At 19.5% G+C, this 21,732-nt stretch overlaps 5 protein-coding genes across 5 annotated transcripts; 3 read left to right on the top strand and 2 right to left on the bottom strand.

Moving 5' to 3' along the window:
- Window positions 1–905: 905 nt before the first annotated feature.
- PF3D7_1431500 (mitogen-activated protein kinase 1) lies at window positions 906–3,650 on the top strand (the record flags this gene model as incomplete). The annotated part of the gene is made up of 1 exon (XM_001348432.1): window positions 906–3,650. One exon carries the CDS (start codon window positions 906–908, stop codon window positions 3,648–3,650), a length of 2,745 nt encoding a protein of 914 aa, XP_001348468.1.
- A 1,725-nt stretch (window positions 3,651–5,375) lies between these two features.
- On the top strand, window positions 5,376–8,524 carry PF3D7_1431400 (surface-related antigen SRA; the record flags this gene model as incomplete). Its single annotated transcript, XM_001348431.2, has 2 exons — window positions 5,376–8,093; window positions 8,270–8,524. The coding sequence occupies 2 exons, from the start codon at window positions 5,376–5,378 to the stop codon at window positions 8,522–8,524; spliced, it is 2,973 nt and encodes a 990-aa protein (XP_001348467.2).
- Window positions 8,525–8,659: 135 nt separating this feature from the next.
- On the bottom strand, window positions 8,660–11,465 carry PF3D7_1431300 (large subunit GTPase 1, putative; the record flags this gene model as incomplete). The annotated part of the gene is made up of 2 exons (XM_001348430.1): window positions 8,660–8,764; window positions 9,069–11,465. The coding sequence occupies 2 exons, from the start codon at window positions 11,463–11,465 to the stop codon at window positions 8,660–8,662; spliced, it is 2,502 nt and encodes an 833-aa protein (XP_001348466.1).
- Window positions 11,466–14,483: 3,018 nt separating this feature from the next.
- On the top strand, window positions 14,484–18,161 carry PF3D7_1431200 (OST-HTH associated domain protein, putative; the record flags this gene model as incomplete). The annotated part of the gene is made up of 1 exon (XM_001348429.1): window positions 14,484–18,161. The coding sequence occupies one exon, from the start codon at window positions 14,484–14,486 to the stop codon at window positions 18,159–18,161; it is 3,678 nt and encodes a 1,225-aa protein (XP_001348465.1).
- A 1,521-nt stretch (window positions 18,162–19,682) lies between these two features.
- PF3D7_1431100 (PhIL1 interacting protein PIP2) lies at window positions 19,683–20,726 on the bottom strand (the record flags this gene model as incomplete). Its single annotated transcript, XM_001348428.1, has 1 exon — window positions 19,683–20,726. The coding sequence occupies one exon, from the start codon at window positions 20,724–20,726 to the stop codon at window positions 19,683–19,685; it is 1,044 nt and encodes a 347-aa protein (XP_001348464.1).
- Between the last annotated feature and the right edge of the window lie 1,006 nt (window positions 20,727–21,732).

Raw genomic sequence — 21,732 nt, 5'->3', positions numbered from 1 at the left:
TACATATATATATATATATATATATATTATTATGTTTATTTTTTTTTAATTTGAAAAATGATGCGAAAAGGAAATCTCGTATTTTTATTTTAAATAAAGAAACAATTTTCAATATACTCAAAATAAAAATAAGAGAACATGACACTGGAAGAAAGGGTAAATTTCCGCATAAGGGAATTTACCTTCATATAAAAAATAAATATACAAATGAGAATATATATATATATATATATATATAATCATATTTGTATATTTATTTTTTTTAATATAATATATTTTATTTATCTTATCGTATAATTCATTTTTTCTATAAAATATTATATTATTTATTTATCATTATAAAATATTTATTTTATTTCAACTTCTTTCAAGAGAAATTTGCCTTTTTTAAAAAAAGAAAAAAGAAAAAAGAAAAAAGAAAAACGAAGAAATTGTTAATATTTTACATATATATATAAATATATATATATAAATGGTTTTGACAGGAATATATTACATAATATTAATGTATAGATAAAAATATATACATAATATAAATACATATATATATTTTGGTAGCACCTCCTTTTTTTTTTTTTTTTTTTTTTCATATTTTATGTTAAGTAGGTTTAAAGGAAAAATTAATTAATACATAATATATACCTACAAATATTTTTGTATCTTTGTATTTATTATCTTATTATATATATATATATATATATATATATATATTTTTTTTTTTTTTTTTGTTCATTTTCCCCAATAAAAACCTAATTTTTCATATTTTTTCCACAACAACATTTATCATTTTATATTCCTATTATAATATATACTTTTTTTTTTTTTTTTTTTTTTAATTTATTTTATTTTATTTTTTTGTATGTTTTATTCTTTTTCCACACATGTGAAAAAAAAAAAAAAAAAAAATGCCTAAAGAAGATTGCAAGACAGAAAAGAGTATAGACAGTATTGATGAGAATGTATTAAAAAAATATGATATATTAAAAAAAGTTGGTAAAGGAGCTTATGGTGTTGTATTTAAAGGTAGATGTAAGAAAAATAAGAACATTGTAGCTGTGAAGAAAATATTTGGAGCTTTTCAAAATTGTACAGATGCTCAAAGAACGTTTAGAGAAATAATATTTTTATATGAATTAAATGGACATGATAATATAATAAAATTAATGGATGTTATAAAAGCAAAGAATGATAATGATATATATCTTATTTTTGATTTCATGGAAACCGATTTACATGAAGTAATAAAAGCAGATTTATTAGAAGAGATCCATAAGAAATATATAATATATCAATTATTAAGAGCTTTAAAATATATCCATTCAGGAGGTTTATTACATAGAGATATTAAACCATCAAATATATTAGTAAATTCAGAATGTCATATAAAAGTAGCAGACTTTGGATTAGCTAGAAGTATTTCAACTCATGTTAATGAAAATAAAGTACCTATACTAACAGATTATGTAGCAACTCGATGGTATAGAGCTCCTGAAATTTTGTTGGGTAGTACGCATTATACAGAAGATGTTGATATGTGGTCCTTAGGTTGTATCATGGGAGAATTATTATGTGGAAAACCGTTATTTACAGGAAATTCTACAATGAATCAATTAGAAAAAATAATACAAGTAATAGGAAAACCGAATAAAAAGGATATAGAAGATATTAGATCACCTTTTGCCGAAAAAATAATTTCGTCTTTTGTAGATTTAAAAAAAAAAAATTTAAAAGATATATGTTATAAGGCTTCTAACGAATCCTTAGATTTATTAGAAAAGTTGTTACAGTTTAATCCGTCTAAAAGGATAAGTGCAGAAAATGCCCTTAAACATAAATATGTTGAAGAATTTCATTCAATAATTGACGAACCTACATGTAGACACATTATTACAATTCCCATAAATGATAATACGAAATATAGAGTTAATTTTTATAGGAATGTTGTTTATTTTGTAATTATGCGTAGGAATAAGTTTCACTCTAATGTATTGAACCAAGGGGAAAGTAAAAAAGAAGAAAAGAAGGATCGATATTATAGAAGGGATAAGGATAAAAAAAAATGTATATGTGAAAATAATAAAGTACATATGGAAGATAAAGAATATAAGAATAAGATCATATTTTCTCAAGGGGATAAACCTGAAGACATAAAGGAAGACCACAAAAAATGTAAAATTTGTGATGAAATTCATGTGGATACATCAAAACAAATTGATTCTATCAACCTAGAGCATGTAGTTCTTAATAACAATGATGTATCTTATGTTGATAAGAAAAAAAAAACAAAATATGAACCAGTATACAAGGAAAGAGGAAAAATGAAAAAAGATAAAATGGGAAATGTTTACTGTAAGGATAGAGAAAGGAGAGTTTTTTACGAGGCTAGAAAAAAGGAGAGCATTACAAATTTTACGACAGCAACGACGATTAGTAAAAGTGATGATACAGAAGTGGAGATGAGTCAGATGGAAATAAATGAAATTGAGTCAAATGAAATGAAAGGAAAAATAAAAGAACAAATAAAAGAACAAATAAAAGAACAAATAAAAGAACAAATAAAAGAACAAATTAAGAAGACTCAAAATAATATTAGTAAGATTTCCATAGGGAGTAATACAATGAGTAGCACTATCAGTAAAACTGAACCTAATAGTAGAAACTATTTTATTAATAAGAAAAGTGTTGAATCTTTTTATACTAAAGAAAGAAAAAATAATGACATATTGTTTCATGCTAATAATAAGAAGGTTATATTTTTTAAAGACAAAAATAAGATTAAAAATCATAGCTCAGAAAAAAAAAAAATTAAATATAAAGTATTTTATGGTTTTAAAAAATCATATGAAAATGAACAAAATGTACCTCATTATTTAGAAACCAAATGTAGTAATACCCCGTTAGGGAAGAATTATTATTATAAAAAATATGTGGATGGAAGTAACAAAAAATATGTGGATGGAGGTAACAAAAAATATGTGGATGGAGGTAACAAAAAATATGTGGATGGAAGTAACAAAAAATATGTGGATGGAAGTAACAGAAAATATGTGGATGGAGGTAACAAAAAATATGTGGACGGAAGTAGTAAAAAATATGTGGATGGAGGTAACAAAAAATATGTGGACGGAAGTAGTAAAAAATATGTGGATGAAGGTAACAAAAAATATGTGGATGGAGGTAACAAAAAATATGTGGATGGAGGTAACAAAAAATATGTGGATGGACGTGATAAAAAATATAACCATAATTATAACCATTTTAATAATAATTACTATTACTATAGTCGTAGAGGCTCTTTGAAAAGCGTAAACAAAGAAGAAGAGAACTGTTCCCAAAGAACATGGAAGAATACAGCAAAATTACATTTACCCCTTGTAGTAAATAAAAGCACAAAACCATTGAATACTTTATCACACGATTATTATAATAAAGACGAAGAAAATAAATATATGAATAATAGTATGTTAAAAAAAGAAGTGAAGAAAAAAATATGGAGACATCTCATAGATAATGAGAATAAAAAAAATCAAGATATGACAGATTATTATTATAATCCTATAATAAATAAGACAGAAAAGAATAATAAGAGGATAAATTTTAAATGTGGTGAGAAAAAAAAAACAGAGGAGAAATGTGTTTCAAATGAGTAACACAAAACAAATCATTATACTATTTCCACTTAAAAACAAAAAAAAAAAAAAAAAAAAAAAAAAAAAAAACTGAACCGTTGTAAAACTATCATTTTAATTTTTTTTTTTTTTTTTTTTTTTTTTTTGTAAATATATTATATTTTCATGTCAATTAAAATTGATATATATTTTATTTTATTTATTATCTCATCATAATATACATATATATAATATATATATATATATATAACATTTCTTAGATGTATATATTTTTATAATTCCCCTTTTTTGGTCTTATTTGATTATTATTTTTTTAATTGTTTTTAATTTGATATAATTTTGTTTCATTTTTTAATTTGTATTTTTTATTACTTTTTTTTGTGAATCCTGTTATATTGTTTGAAAATATCCCTTGTTAATTTGTACAAATCAATTTTAAATAAATAATAAAAATATGTTATTTTTGATTTTTGAAATATTCCGGTGTGTTGCAGGTAATTATTTTTTTTTTTTATTGCTTAACAATAAAATGAAATCTAAATAGAAACACACATATATATATATATATATATATATATATATATATAAAGATAATTCATATATAATATTATATAATATTTTCCCCTTGTTGATTTATATATTATTTATGTTGGAAATATATAAATAACTAACTATTTTTTATTTTTTTCATTTTATTTGAATATTAAATGGTAAATATAAAGGAATATAAATTAAAGAGGACATATATAACAAATATATATTTTTTTTTTTTTGTGTCCGCTTGTAACCTTGTTTAATAATATATATAATCTACTTATCACTATTCCGCTACATTTATAAACAATGCATATATATATATATATATATATATATGTATATATGTATGTATATATTTTTATTTAAAGGATTAATTAGACAAATATTTTCTTTCACCTAAAAAAAAAAAAATTATATTTTTTTCTTACAATAACTTTAGTGTATAGGATACAAAAAATTAAATGTATATGTATATATATATATATATATATATTTTAATATTATGTATATATATAAATATATAATTTCTTAAGTGTATTTTTCATATACTATAAAAAAAAAAATATGGACGTTCTGCAAGTGCATGAACGGTGCAGGAATTAAAAAAAATACTAACACTTTTTTTTTTTTTTTTTTTTTTTTTTGACTTGTATATATATTGTTCTCTAATAAATTATAAAAAATAATAAATAAAAAATTTAAAAAAGAAAAAAAAAATGATGGGGGTATTTTCTTATATATATCTTTCTAATAATGGTAAATAATATTATGTGGGTTCATTTATATGGAGTACAAAAAATATGTATATATATATATATATATATATATATCTATGTTTTATAAAAAAAATTATAATCTTTAATACTTATACACATATTTAATATATGTCTAATTAAAATCATACATATTATTATGTATATATTTTTTTAACATTTTCCAAATAATTGTAAAAATGTTTTATTTATTTGTTTTTTTATTTATTTTTTTTTTTTTAAAGCGTTAATGTGATGGTTACAAATTGTAAACATGTTCTATTATAATTAATATATATATATATATATATATATATATATATTTACTTATTTATTTATTTATATATATATATTTATATATATATATATTTTTTTTTTTTTTTTTTCATTTGTTTATATTTTTGTTATGGTTTTAAAATGTGTGTTTGCTTTCCGGTATTTCCCATAATTTATAACAATGTTTCTAAGTTCTAAGAAAAGAAGAGTTTTTGTATTATTTATGTATTTCTTTGTACAAAATGTAAATTCAAACAAATCTACTAATGTTTCTAACAACTTCTCAAGTAATATTGCTACAAATTTAGCATCTAGTTTGGCTACCCCTTTACCTACAAATGTGGCTAGCCATTTGATTCCGAATTTGGTGGCGGCACAACAGAATAATACTGCGCATGTAGATTCCCATAAAACGATATCAACAAATAAGCATACTTGTGAAGCTGCTGGATGTTCATCTTATAAAGACATTATTAAAAATAATTCTTCATTTCACACAAGTAATGGTCATCAAAGTAATGATGGTGATTGTTTGAACGGTTTTATTTGTAAAAAGTGTAAAAAGACACATGCAAAAAGTCCAAATATTTGTTTTTATTCTTCTCTAGATACTTATGAAAATTTATATGAAGGAATTTTAGAAGATTTTAAACAGACTTCTTATGATAGCTTCAAAATTCCTTTGGATAAATCGAGCAAAAATATAAAGAGCAAAGGAAAACATAAAAACCACAACACAAATAAAGAGGATAATGATAATAATGATAATAATAATGATAATAATAATGATAATAATAATAATAATAATAATAATAATAATAATAATAATAAGGATAATCATAATAAGAAAGACACAAATGAAAATGAAGAGGATGACGAGGATGATGATAATAAAAACAAAAATAAGGGGGATAAAGACGATGATAGAGATGACGAAGAAGATTATAAAAGTTCCACAAAAGAAAACAATTTAAAAAAAAAAAAAAAAAAATCTGATGAAGATAATGAAGAAACAGAAGATATTGATGACGAAGGGGAAGAAGACGATCAAAATGAAGAAGATGATGAAGATAATAATAGTAAAAAAAAAAAATTCAATAATAAAACAAATAATGAGACAGATTCCTTTTTAGAAAAATATTCTAAGATTTCTTTCCACACTTTTTTAACACCTAATAAATTAACATGTAAAGATATAAAGGAAAAGAAAAAGAGCAAAAAAATGAAACAACGTATATATATAAATAATAATAAAAAGAATCCAGCATGTCCTCTGGAGCCACTTGAGCCTTCACTAATTCAATATAACATCATAAATTTGAAAACAAATAAAAATGAAACTATAGATAAAAACAAAAGAATAGATATAAATAATAAGGGAGATACATATACATACTCCTTTCCAAAATATTCTTTCTTAAAAGAAGAAGAAAGAATACAAGAAATGGTAAGCAACGAAAAAAATGACAAAAAAGAAGAACATGTTCTATATAGAAGATTAAAAATTAATATTAACAAATATGAAGAATATCTTAAAAGTAAATTAAATAAATGTCATATATCTGATGATGGAATAGCTACAATTTTTATTAAATTAATTTTACAAATTGTAAAGAATAAAAGTGAAATATATACAGATCCTAGTAAAAGAAGTATACTAAATAATAATAGTAGTATTAATACCTCTACTACTAAAAATAATAATAATAACAATAATTCAAATAAGGAAAAACACAAATACTCTGATGAAGATGATGAAGATAATGAAGATAACGAAGATAACGAAAATGATGGATATAATTCATATGGACAAAAAAATAAAAATAATTTATCAGAAGACGATTATGATAATGAAAATGACAATGATGAATATGGGAACAAAAATAAGAATTCAAATCAATCATATAATTATATGTCATCACAAAATAATAACGATCATAATAACCAAGTTAATAAATATGCTTATATACAACTATTAGATAAAAACTACCAAAATATTTACAATACAAATAATCCTATAAATAAAATACATCAAAAAAATTATACATATGAAAAAAAATATAATCAAGATAGAAAAAATAAAATATTATCAACACAGGTACCAAATACTACAAAATACAATTTTTTTGAATATCACAACGTAGACGAACTAGAAGGAGATTCAATGGAAAATTATTATAAATCTAAACGTGGTTTTTTTAAAAATATATTCAAAAAAGTTTTCAAAAGAAAAAAAGGGAAGGAAGGTGATGAAGGGGAAGGGGAAGGGGAAGGAGAAGAGGAATTTCATAATGAAGAAGTAGAATCAAAAGGAAAAGAAAAAAAAAAAAAAAAATTATTTTCCTTTTTTAGAAGGAAAAATAAAAAGAATAAAAGTAAAAATGAAGGAGATGATTCATATAATGAAAGTAATCAAGGAGAAGATAATGAAGACAATTATGAAAAAAAAAAAAATAAACGTTATGATATGGATAACGATGAAAAAGAAAAAGAAAATGACGACGAAGAAGATAATGATAATAATAATAATAATAGTTATAGTTATATTAGTAATAATAAGAAAAAAAAAAAAAATGATAAAAAAAAAAAAAAAAAATTTAATAAGCATAAATTAAAAATCAAAAATTTCTTTACAAAATTAAAACAAAAAGTTTTACCAAAAAAACAAAAATTACATATAGAAGCTTTTTTTAATAATATTATTGTAAAATCATGTAAAAATTCTTTAAAATGGAAAGGGAAAATGTTTAAAAAACGTTCATTAATAGAAATGACATTAAAAGTACCTGCCAAAATTAAATATATAGAAGATGAGCCTTTGAATTTTTTTCGATCAGGTTATGAAGTAATATTAACATGTAAAAATTGTGAGGAAATATTATTTAATTCGTGTGTTCAGGTAAAAGTTCTACACCCATATGGGTCAAAAGAAATTAAAAATTAAACATTCAACATATCAAATGTATAAATAGATAAATATATATATATATATATATATATATATATGTATGTATATGGTCATAAATTAATATACCATTTGTTGCATATATTTTATCTTTTAATTTTTCCTTTTAGGTATATTGTACTAAAACCAAAACAGAGAATGATGACAAAAAAAACAAAAAACAAACAAACACAGGTGCGACTACTCCAAGTTTTACTACCATGGCTTCTGCTGCAAGTTTTGCTCCTTTGCCTGAATATAATTACCAACAATTATATCCCTTAAATTCTAATTGGTCTCTTTCCGATTATTTCAGCTGTGATACCCATACGTATATAAAATATTCACTTGTATTCTTACTTATGATATTTATTTCGATATATTAAAATAAATATAAATAAATAAATAAATATATATATATATATATATATATATATTTAATATATGTTATAATGTTATAATGTGATTTCATTTTTTATTCCATCATGCATGTATCATATAAAATATTCTTATCATTAATATCACACCTTGTCACATTTTATCACGTTTTTCCCTTTCATCATTTTTTTCTGCATATATCGAAATTTCCTCTTGGTAGTTAAAATTTCCTCATTCGCGTTACTTTCCTAAAAAATAAAAGTTATAAAGAAGATGGGGTTAGGGGGTTGTGTGTTGAAATTTGATAATGAGCACATAAAATGAGATAAGGATATTATTATAAAGGTCACAGAAAAATGAAAGATGGAATATACCAAGGTATATAATATATACATTTAAACATATATATTTACATATATACATATATATTTACATATATATATATTTATGTTTGTTATTGGTTGAACACATTTAGATATTGACAGATGAACATATATTTTATATACATCAAATAATATATTCAATAAAACATCTGAAAATTTTGAAACCTACCGTAAGCAATTCATTATCCAATATATTGTCCATGGCTGTTTGATGGATATAATTTTTACAATATATGTGAGATGTTTTCTTAAAATAATCGGGTAGAAAATTATACAACAATTTTCCAGATATAAAATCATGTATTATTATTCTAGTAGCATGACTAAAATTTAATTGCCCACCTTTTCCGCCTGAAACAAATTTTCTAAAGGTACAAAATTTTTTTAAAAATTCGGATGCATCTAAGAAATATGAGATATGACCTTTTTCATTTAAATATTGATGAATAATATTAGTATCGATTTTATAATTATTACATAATTTAAATGGAATAATATTACAAATAATTTGAACGAGTGTTACTACATCTCCTTTAAAATGATCAATTGAAAAAACCCCATTAATAATTAAATCATTTTTATTAAAAACTAAAGATGGAAATATTAATCCTGGACAATCACATAAAGAAAATGGAAAATGTTTTAATGTTATAGTTTGGAAATGTTTTGTTTTTCCTGGTTGACGACTTACACTTACTTTTTTTTTACCAATTAAACAATTTATAATAGAACTTTTTCCTACATTTGGAAAACCTATAAATCCTATCATAAATTTTGGTATAGAAGAAAATGTTTCTATTTCTATATCATGATAAAATTCTTTTATTTCTTTTTTTATTTTTTTAATTAAATTTATTAAATCATTTACACTTAATATATCTGTATTATCATTTTTTTTCTGTTCATAACTTAAATTACCAAAACCTACATTAATAATATCTTTTTTTTCTTCATCTATATTATTATAAAGATCAAAAACATTTTTTATATTAGTTTTATTATGTATTATATAATCTTCATCATCATCATCATCATCATCATTTTGTTTTCCGTTCATATTATTATTATTATCATATATGTCTCCCATAAAATCTTCCCTTTTGGGTATATTATCACATGGCATATTTTCAATTGTTATTTTATTTTGATGATATAATTCTCTTAAAGCTGAAAAAAATACAAAGGGTACTTTTTTTTTTTCAAAATATTCAGCCCATATTTTCCTTTCTTCATATGTTAAAAAATCAGCTTTATTTAATATAAGAATAAGCTTTTTTCTTTTATCTACTTTTTTTATATAATATTCTAATCCTGGACAATAAAAAAATAAAGGATTCCTAACATCAAGAATATAAAATAATACATGACTCTTTTCAATAACTCTCCATAATTGTTTCCAATATTCAATATTCTTTTCATAAGGAGTTACATAATATCCTTCTTTTTCTTCAATTTCACTTAATAATTTCCTCCATTCAATAAAATATTCATGTTCATATTTATCGATACTTTCTTTATTCAATCTACTATTGTTTGTGTTTAATCTTTTATATTTCTCTCCTAATCTTTCATACATATACAAATATTTATAATTATAATCATTCTCGTAATCATTTATATTATCATTAATATTATTAATGTCATCAATATTATTAATATCATCATTATTATTAATATCATCATTATTATCTATATCATAATTATTATCCATATCATCAATATTATCCATATCATCAATATTATCCATATCATCAATATTATCCATATCATCAATATTATCCATATCATCAATGTTATCCATATCATCAATATTATCCATATCATCATTATCTTCAACATCATTATCAACATCAACATCATTATCATCATCATTATCATCATCAACCTCATTATCTTCAACATCATTATCATCATCAACATCATTATCTTCAACATCATTATCATCATCAACCTCATTATCTTCAACCTCCTTATCTTCAATATCATTATCATCACCACCTTTGCCATTAATTCCGTCTAACTTTTTCTTTTTAATCTTTTTTGTTTTGTTTTTCTCAGACGAATCACCTTTGGGTACACGCACGTTAAGTGGTATAAGACTTTTTCCACTCATTAAAAAGCTAATTTTATTTTTATAATTTTTTTTTTTTTTCCGTTTTTTTTCCATTTCCTTTTCTTCTTTCTTTTTCATAAGTATATGTATTTTATCATCTTTTTTTAAAAAAAGAGCTCTTCCTGGTATGGGCAAAACAATATTCTGAATATTATCTTTGGTGTTTAATTTATTTGTTCCATAATTCTTTTTCTCTTTTATTTCATATTTTTTAAGAAATACTTTACTTACTTCTACATTATTAATGATTAATTGGTTATCTAAAAAATCGTCTAATGAATCTTTGTTTAAAATAGATAATTTCTTATTCTTTTTTACAACCTCATTATCATTTCCAATTTGGGAATATAAAATATTATCAGATATTTCTTTATGTCTTAATTTGTTACGCATCAAACTACGTCCCATGAATTTGTTATCGACTTTCCTTCGATTTTTATTTAAAACAGCCATATTCACAACAATTCATTCAAAAATAAAATAAAATGAAATAAAATAAAATGAAATGAAATAAAATGAAATGAAATGAAATAAAATGAAATGAAATGAAATAAAAATGAAATAAATTATTAACTAATATATAACAAATAAAACAAGTAATTTAAGTATGCCTTCCTTCCCTTTGCAATTTGTTTTTTCATGTAAAATTTTATACAATTAATACAAAAAAAAAAAAAAAAATAACATATTAAATAAATATATATATATATATATATATATATATTATATATTAATTTTACAACTCTACAAAACGACAGTTATTATATTACATAATATACTTTTTAAATTTTAATTCTTCATTTTAATTATAGAAATGCTTTTAATTTTTTACTATATACTTACAACATGAACATTTATGTATATGTAATATTATTCATATCTATTACATGGTATTTTATAATATAATATAAATCCTTATTTTTTATATATTTCATACATATATAATAATATTATAGTATTGAAATAAATGGAAAGCAAAGCATATTACAAATTTAACATAAACTTATGTATATAATATATATATATATATATTTATATATATTATTAAGAAAATGTTATAGGATAATAAGATTAATTTATTAATATATTATTATATGGAAAAAAAATATATATATATATATATATTATATATATATATTTATTTATTTATTTTTATATTATTATATCCCATATATTTTAACTACATATTTATTATAGAATGTATTACAACATATTTATTATATATATTTATTTATATATATATTTTTTTTTTTCTCTTTTTATAATAATACAAATAAATATATTAAAAAATATGTATACATATATAAGTATAGATAAATATATTTTTATTTATTAAATAAATTTATTATTGTCCTTTCAAAAGAAAAATTTTATTACATGAATATAATTTTAAATAAATAAATATATATATATATATAATATATACATATATATATATATATATATATATTTTTAATGAAAAAAAAAAAAAAAAAGGAACCAGGAACGAAAGGCAGAAACTTTTTTTATTTTATAACTTACACTTTTTTTTACAACGTTCATTTTTTTTTTTTTTTTTTACAATATGTAATATATAAGAAAATATAAAAAGTAAAAAATTATTGAGAGGCAGGTCATATTTATCACAATATATTATATGTATTTATATAATGTATTGTATGTGTTTATTAGTTAACAAATTTTTAAACAGAAGGAACATAAAAAATATATATATATATATTGAAATAATAAACATATATATAAAAGATTACTTAAAAGGGTTATATAATAAATATAACTTTTATATTTTAAATGAATTAAATAATTTTTTTCTTTTTCCCGTAACCTCAATTTTTCTACAGCATTATTTAATATATATAAAAAAGAAAACAACCGTCTTGAATTTTATTTTTGTATATAAGAATACCTTTTTTTTTTATTTTACATTTTCTTGCCTATATATATTATACATTATAAAATTATAGAAAAAAAAAAAAAAAGAAAAGAACAAACATAACAAAAGATATATGGAAGGAAAATATTAAAATATAGAAATTTTATTATATCTATTATAATAGGATAATATATATGGTCAAATTTTTTATTGATTATTCATTATTCAATTCATAAAATCAATTAGCTTATAAAACACATATTTTTAGTAGTAGTTTTTTTTTTTTTTTTTTTTTTTTTATATATATAAAATATTATCATTTGGTAATAAAATATACATAAAATTATAAAAAAATATATTATTAAAACGTAATTTAATATTTATAAACATTTTTCATAGTATTGGGGACAACTGTTTTTTATAACAATATTATTTTTATATGTATTATTTTTTTTTTTTATACCTGCTAAAATATATAAATATATATATATAATATATATATATATTAATATATTAATGAATTTAATATTCATGCAAAAAAAAAAAAAAAAAAAAATATATTATAATATAATATATATATATATATAATATATTAAATATAATAATATATAATATATATTTATACATATTTTACCTTCATATATATATATATATATAATATTATATATGTTATATAATAAAAACCACGATTTTTTTTTAAATATATCAAAAAAAAAGAAAAAAAATATATACAAAATTTTTAAATGGTAAGCTCAATTTTGTTATTATATTTCTATACATTAGTATAAAAAATTATAATATATATATTTTGTTAAGCATATAATTATATATATATATATATATATTTGTAATAAAAAAATATATATATTTTTTTATTTTATAATATAGAAAATTATTAAAGAACAAATTTTTTTTAAGTTATTTTGTAATTAAATATATTATATATATATATATATATATATTATATGGCCATTTGAACATATAAATAAATTAAAATATATAATATATATAATATAATATATATGTTTTATTTCAATTTTTTTTTTGTAGAAGGAAATAAAAAAAAAAAAAAAAAAAAAGGACATATTTTTTCTCATTTTATTTCTCAATGAGTATGATATATATATTATTATAAAATTATTCTTTTGAATATATTTATATATATTTATAAATATATCCTTATTTTAATTTTTTTAGTTAAAAAAAAAAAAAAAAAACATAAATATATTTTAATATTTATAATTAATATACTTAAAATAGTTATATCTTCATTCTTATCGTAAAAATAAAACATGTATTTATTATGAACAAATTTATATTAAATGACAATAAAAAAAAAACAAAAATGTTTTTTCATCTATATAATATATACCATTTAAAATAATAAATTATTATGTTCAATGACAGAATATATTAAAAACATATAACCAAACTAAGTACATTACAAAAAAAAGGAAATATATATAATATATGTAAATATATATATATATATATATATATATATATTTTAAATACAAGTGAAATAAAGACATAAAAAAAATGATAAAATATTTAAGTTACAAAATATTAATATGAAAAAAAAAAAAAAAAAAAAAAAAATGGGTTACTCAGGAATAGATATTAAAGAAATAAATGTTAAAAGAAAGAATAGTGTCTATTTCGACAATGTCGATGTATGTAACATTTTAAAAGAAAATAATACTTATAAGCAAAAAAAACATATTTCAATTAATATAAATAGAAAATGTGCAAGTTATAATAATATTTATTACATCAATAATGATCATCCAGGATTAGGAAAAAATATAAGCTATTATCAAAATAAAGACAATATGCAATTAAAACACTTTTTCAATTCAAATAAAATAAATATTCATGACAACAAGATAAAAACTACACAATCATATTCTTATTATGAGCCCTTGAGGTATCCTGCATTTAAAATGTCCGACAAAATTAAATCCGAAACGAATGAATTAAAGAAAATGGACACAAAAAAAGATGTCCATATGAAAGATATTCATCCTAAAAATCATAAAATTAGTAAAAATGATGACCTTGGTAATAATAATATTGATAATAATAATAATAATGATGATAATAATAATAGCAATAATAATAATAATAATAATATTAAATGCGTGTCGAATCGTTCAACCAGTAACAAACACATCAATAGAAGAAATATGTGTATTTTTCATAACAAAATAAATAAAAAAGAAAAAAATATAAACGAACAAGGAGAAAAAAATGAACACTCTAAAATTGACCATAAACATTTTGGTAATCATATTCTAAAGGATGTTAAAAATAAAAAAAAAAGTAACAATATAATCCCCCTATTATATGAAGAAAATAAAAATAATATAAATATTAATAGTAAAAATGGTAACTCCAATAATTTGGAACATGAACATGTTCAGGAAAAACCTGCACGTTTTCATAAAAAAAAAAGAAAAAAAAAACAAAATAAGCTAGCTGGAAATAAAATAAAAAATAATGGAAAAAATGAAGAAGTAAAACAATCCAGTGTGATAGAAATGGAGAAAGTAAATTATTTAGATGATAAAGTAAATGGAAATGTGGAAGAAAAAAAAAAGAAAAAAAAGAAAAACAAAAATAAGGATAAGGATAAGAAAAGGGATGAGGAAAAGGAAGAGGACAAAAACAAAGACAAGGATAAGGATAAGGATAAGAATAATAATAATAATAATAATAATAATAATAATAATAATAAAAATAATAATAAGAATAAGAATAAGAAAAAGAAGAATAAGATTAACAATAATAATATTAATAAAAATAAGGATAAGGATATGAGTAAAAATAAGAGAAAAAATAAGAATAAAAATGAGGTAGTAGAAGATAATAAAAATAAACAATATCTTGAAAAAAAAGAAAATAATATAAATGAGATACCTAAAGAGGTAATGTATATTCCCATAGAAGAACGATGTAAAAGTATTGTATCGTCAAGTGATGAAGAGAATTTATATTATGAAAAACCATATGAAGAAGTTGAGAATTATTTTGAATTTATTGAAAATAAGAATTTAATAAATCCAAGTGATATAACAAATGAAGTAAAATTTATATTACATATGACACTATTAACGTTATATAAGGATCAAATTAAGCCATCTTATGGGAAAATAAAGAAAAGATTAACATGTTTTAATGAAAATTTGGAGATAAAATATAACTTTTTAAATATATATGCATCTTTACGTAATGAATATATAGTAGTTCGAACAAAAAGAAATAATATTTTCGTTTTATTAAGAGAAACTCCTAAATGGTTTTTAGGATGGGTTAAGACAAGATGTTTTAAAAATTCATATCCCAAAAAAGTATGGAAGAAATTAATAGAATATTTTTTAAATATGACTAAATCGAATATGAATAATAATTTATATGTATCTATGTATATTCCATTTATTAAAAAGTTTTATGATAAAAGATTTATATTTTATTTAAATGAAAAAGATAATGAAAAAAATAAATGTTATGAAAAAATATATAATTTTTCTTTTTTATCGTTTGATATGAACGAACAAAAAAAAAAAAGGAACAATTTCAACGTATTATTCTATATATATAATATGTACCATAATAATTTTTCGTATTTCTCTCAGTGTAATGATTATTATATAAAAAATGTAGAAAAAAACTTTTTATTATATTATACTTATATATTTTTTAATTATGATAAAAATGATTTAAATAATAATAATTCAAATATTGATTTGTCAAAGAAGAATTATTTATGTGAAGATAAAAATAAAGATACTACTACTACAAGTAATAATAATAATAATAATAATAATAATAATAATAATGATAATAATAATAATAATGATAATAATAATAATAGTAGTAGTTGTAGTAATAATAATAATAGTAGTAGTAGTAGTAGTAGTTATAATAATAATTGTAATAATTATACAAGTCTTTATGTAGAGCATTTATTTAATGATAAGAAAGAAAATATTTTACAAACCGATGAAATAATAAAATATGATATTACAAAAAATTTAATAAATGAAGAAAACAATATAGATACTACCAATATGTTTGATATATTTAATAATGATATATATGAAGTTGCTGACATTTTAAAAAAAAAAAATTTCCCCATTTTGAAAGATTATTCATTAGGTAAAATAGCTCATATAATTTATTTATGTTTATATAACGGTTTGTTATTAGAAGAAAATCAAAAAATTATTCCAGCATGTTCTTCAAAGAATATTATATCTTCCATTTTTTATATAAAGAACAAGAACAGTTATTTATATGATAATTATTCTCATTTAAATCAAAATTTTTATTGTGATGATAATAACATTTCTACGTATGGATATGATTATAATGAAAGTACATCTATTAATTTAATGACGAAAGAGTATGATGATAAGATGGATTCATTTTTAAACGTTTACGAAAACTTTTTAAAAAATGAAGAAGGCTTATTTTTTTCAAAAAAAAAAAATAATAAATGTGATGTAAATGTAAGTCTTAATAAATGTACAGAGGAATTCCACATTCCTGCTATTACGAATTTAGAAGAAGCGAAATTTAAAATAGAACGTTTATTAAAAAGTAGTTATAAAAAATGTATATATTTACTTTTTTTTCGAGAAAAATTCTTAAAAAAATATAAACAGAATATTAATCCTTTAATTTTTGGATACAATAGTTTAATTGAATTCCTATTTTATGGTTGTAGAGAAGTTTGCAAAATATATATTTTAAATAATAATTTATTAATAGTTCATTTAAGTTATGATATAGCAAAACATATAAATAATAATAATGAAAAAGAAAAAGACAAAGAAAAAGAGAAAGAAAAAGAAAAAGAAAATGTAATAGAAGAATTTTATTATTCAGATTACTGTTATAATAAAACAGAAAATAATAATAACAAGTTTAATAATTCCTCATTAGAAGTATGTACTATTATGAAAGATAATGCAAAAAAAAAAAATTCTTTTTTTATTACTTATTCATATTGGAAATATATGAGCAAAAAGGAAAAACAAAATGATATATTAGATAATGTATCTTTTTTAAAAGGAGAACAAAATTATATTTTTTCAGATGATATATGGAAAATAAACAAATGTTCTTTTGATAAAACCAATCCTATTCAACAGAGTGGAAAGGACATTCCCTTATATTACAAAAATATGAAAAAAATAAATACGGGCATATTTAATATGCCCAATTTGGTACAAATAAATAATTATGATTTTGAATTTTTCAGTACCTGCTAATAAATTAATACACATATATATATATATATATATTTAATTTACTATATATAAAAAAATAATTTATTTTTTCGATTTTAAAATATGTTTTATTTGTATATCTTATATATATATATATATATATATATATATATATATTATATATATTTATATTTATATTTCATTTGGTCATATTCTAACGTTTACATATTTTTATATTCTTTACTAATATTTTTCCTTTTTTTCCTTTTTTTTATTATTTATTTTTTTTTTTTTTTGTTATATAATTAAATTGATTTTTTATACTTTGCTTTGTTTTGTTTTATTATTTTTTATTTGTTAATGTTGTGGTAAATATCTATTTTAATATCATATTTAGTCATAATTTTAATTTTTTATATTATTTCACAAATTCATGTATACATTTTTTCATTTATGTTTACAAAAAAAAAATTTAAGTTTTGTTTTCATAAAATTGATAAGTTATTGAACATAATTTTAACATACTTTTAATATATTTTTATATTATATTATATTATATTATATATATATTTATATATATTTATATTTATAATTGAAACACCTTTATATGATACATATTCTACTCCGTTTATAAATTTATTTTTTTTTCATAATTAAAAATATACATTTTTTGAAGCATCTATATGATTTACCCATATATTCATAAATATTATATATACATAACAAAAAAAATTTATATTAAAAAAAAAAAAAAAAAAAGACAAAAAAATGTGTCCACTTTTGTTTTCTTATAATTAAATTTTAAGAATTAACTTTTTATATACATTAATATTAAATGTATAGTTTATTTTAAATCTTGTTCATCTGTATATACTTATAAGAACAACATTTATAATTATTCTTTTTTTTAAAATATAAGTTTGAGTGAAAGAACTTTATTTAATCCACCAAAAAAAAAATATATATTTATATATATGTATATATTTATATTTTATTTTTATCATGTTGAAATAAGAGGAAAGGTATTTATTTTGAATGTACTACATATTTGTAGGAGTTCATATAAATTATCATATATGTATGTACGATATTAGTTAAATCAAAATCATAAATATTGTTAAATAAAAAAAAAAAAAAAAATGAAATAAATAAATAGAAATATGTGATGGAGCACTTATAATATGTGCATATACTATTAGATATTTTGTAATAAATTGACTGTAAAAAATTATGCTTGGATATGAATTTTTTATTATTATTATTATTCAAGGATCATATATAATAATTGTGAATGTAAAAGGCGAAAAAATTATATAAGAAAAAAATGTATATATATTATATATAAATATAATTTAATGTTATATAATATTTTCTTATATGTCTTGGTATATATATATATATATATATATATATATTTATATATATATGAATATAATATAAATGTATTATTTGATTATCATAAATATAAAAAATATATGTATATGGTTTTTTTTATTTTATTTTATTTTTTTTTTTTTTTATTTTTTTTTTTTTGTTTGTCAATATTTATTTGTATATCCCTTATTAGTGTGTTAATTCCTTTATACATGTTTCCTTGAATCTATGAAATTCTGAATAATCATAACTTTGACAGTGGCCACTTTCATCATAAGTAATAAGTTGTGGTTGAGGTGGTTCGAAATTATGTGCTCTTGCTTGCATTTGTGATTCACGCATATATTCATCCATTCTTTTGAGTTGTGTTTCATTAAATACTTTTAATTCGTTAAGATGAGGATTTAGTTCTTTCATTAATTCATCGATTTGGTCTTGTGTTAAATCTACATATCTAACTGATTCTTCTGGTTCCCCTTTTGCCTTAGCAGAAATACCAAAATAACGAGGTACATACACATTGACTGGTACTAAACGAGGTATATATTTTTCAACTTCTATTTCTAATTCTTCATTTGTTATTTCTATTTCTGGTTGTATGATTTTTTTTAAAACAACTAATATTTCATTTTCTACAATATTTGGTATAACATAAGGTACATTCACAGTATTATATTTAGGTTGTTTAATTTCTTCCCCACTTGGTATTTCTATGGTTTTTTCAATTATATTTGTAACAATTTTGGGTTTATATTTAGTTACATATTTTGGTACTTCTACATAAACTATTTCTTCCTTTTCCAAGTCTTCATCCACATTTATAGCATTTTCATAAACATCAATATATTGAAAATAGGTAGTTACAAATATCTTCTCTTTCACTATGTAATTTTCTATCTCTTCAGAACCATGTAAATGAATCTTTGGATCGATTTTACATTTAGGATTATTCTTATAATAATCCAAACCCTTAAAATATTGATCTATATGAGATTCTAACATTCTATTTAAGGACTCTTTCACATAATCATCATGACCATTTGTTTCTTTCTTCTTCTCATATTCACCTTTAACGCCTTTGCTCCCGTTCGTCTTATTCTTGTTCCCATTTCCGGTATTCCCATTTCTATTTAAACGAAGAGTGTCCATGTTTTGTAAACCATCACCTAAATCGTTCATTGTGTCTTGGTATAACAGAGGTGTGTTTTTGCTTTTATCCTTATCTTTATCCATATTCAAAAATAAAATAAAATAAAATAAAATAAAATAAATAAATAATATAATATAATATATTATAATATAATGTAGTATATAATATATAACATATAATATAAAATATAAAATAATAACAGCAAAAAAAAAAAAAAAAAAAAAAATATATATTTATATATATATATATATATATATATATATATATATATTTATTTATTTATTTATATATGTAATATGTGCAGCAACTAGCTAAACTTTAAGTTAAATAAAAAAAAAAAAAAAAAAAAATTAATACATAAATGAGCTAGCTAAATTATATTTTTGAAAAAAAAAAAAAAAATATATATACATATATATATGTATATATATTTATATATATTGAACTATCTATATATTACACAACAGTTTATACACAAAAGTGTGAGGATATTATTATATGATCCAGAATGTGTGTATTTCTTTTTTCAGTATATTTAAATTTAATTCTTTCTTAATCTTTCATTTCTAATAAATAATTATAATATATATATATATATATGTACATATGTATATATGTATGTTATGAGCCTGTATATTTTATTGTTTTTATTCATTATTGTGTATCCTTATTACTGTCTAGTTTATTTGCCTGTTCAATTTTTTTTTTTTTTTTTATGATCATTTTAATATTACAGTTGTTTTTATTATTTCATATAATATCCAAGAAAATATAAATTCACTCAATGGATAATATATAAATAATGGATATTACATATGTGTATACATATATATATATATATATATATATGAATGTATACACTCATATATATATTTAATTATATACACTTTTGTATATTACTATTTCCTTCTACATCAAATTGTATATGTAAAAATATAGTATTTTTTTTTAATATATATATATATATATTATTTAATTACATAATTAAGGCTATATAAAAAATGCGGTGAAAGAAAAAGCAAAAATTTTCGTTCATTATTTTATTTTATTGATTTTTCTTTTACTTTTTTTTTTTTTTTTTTTTATCTT

Source organism: Plasmodium falciparum, assembly GCF_000002765.6.
Source record: "Plasmodium falciparum 3D7 genome assembly, chromosome: 14".
NCBI classification, from domain to species: Eukaryota; Apicomplexa; class Aconoidasida; order Haemosporida; family Plasmodiidae; genus Plasmodium; species Plasmodium falciparum.
This window is presented reverse-complemented; position numbering and strand designations above follow the sequence as displayed.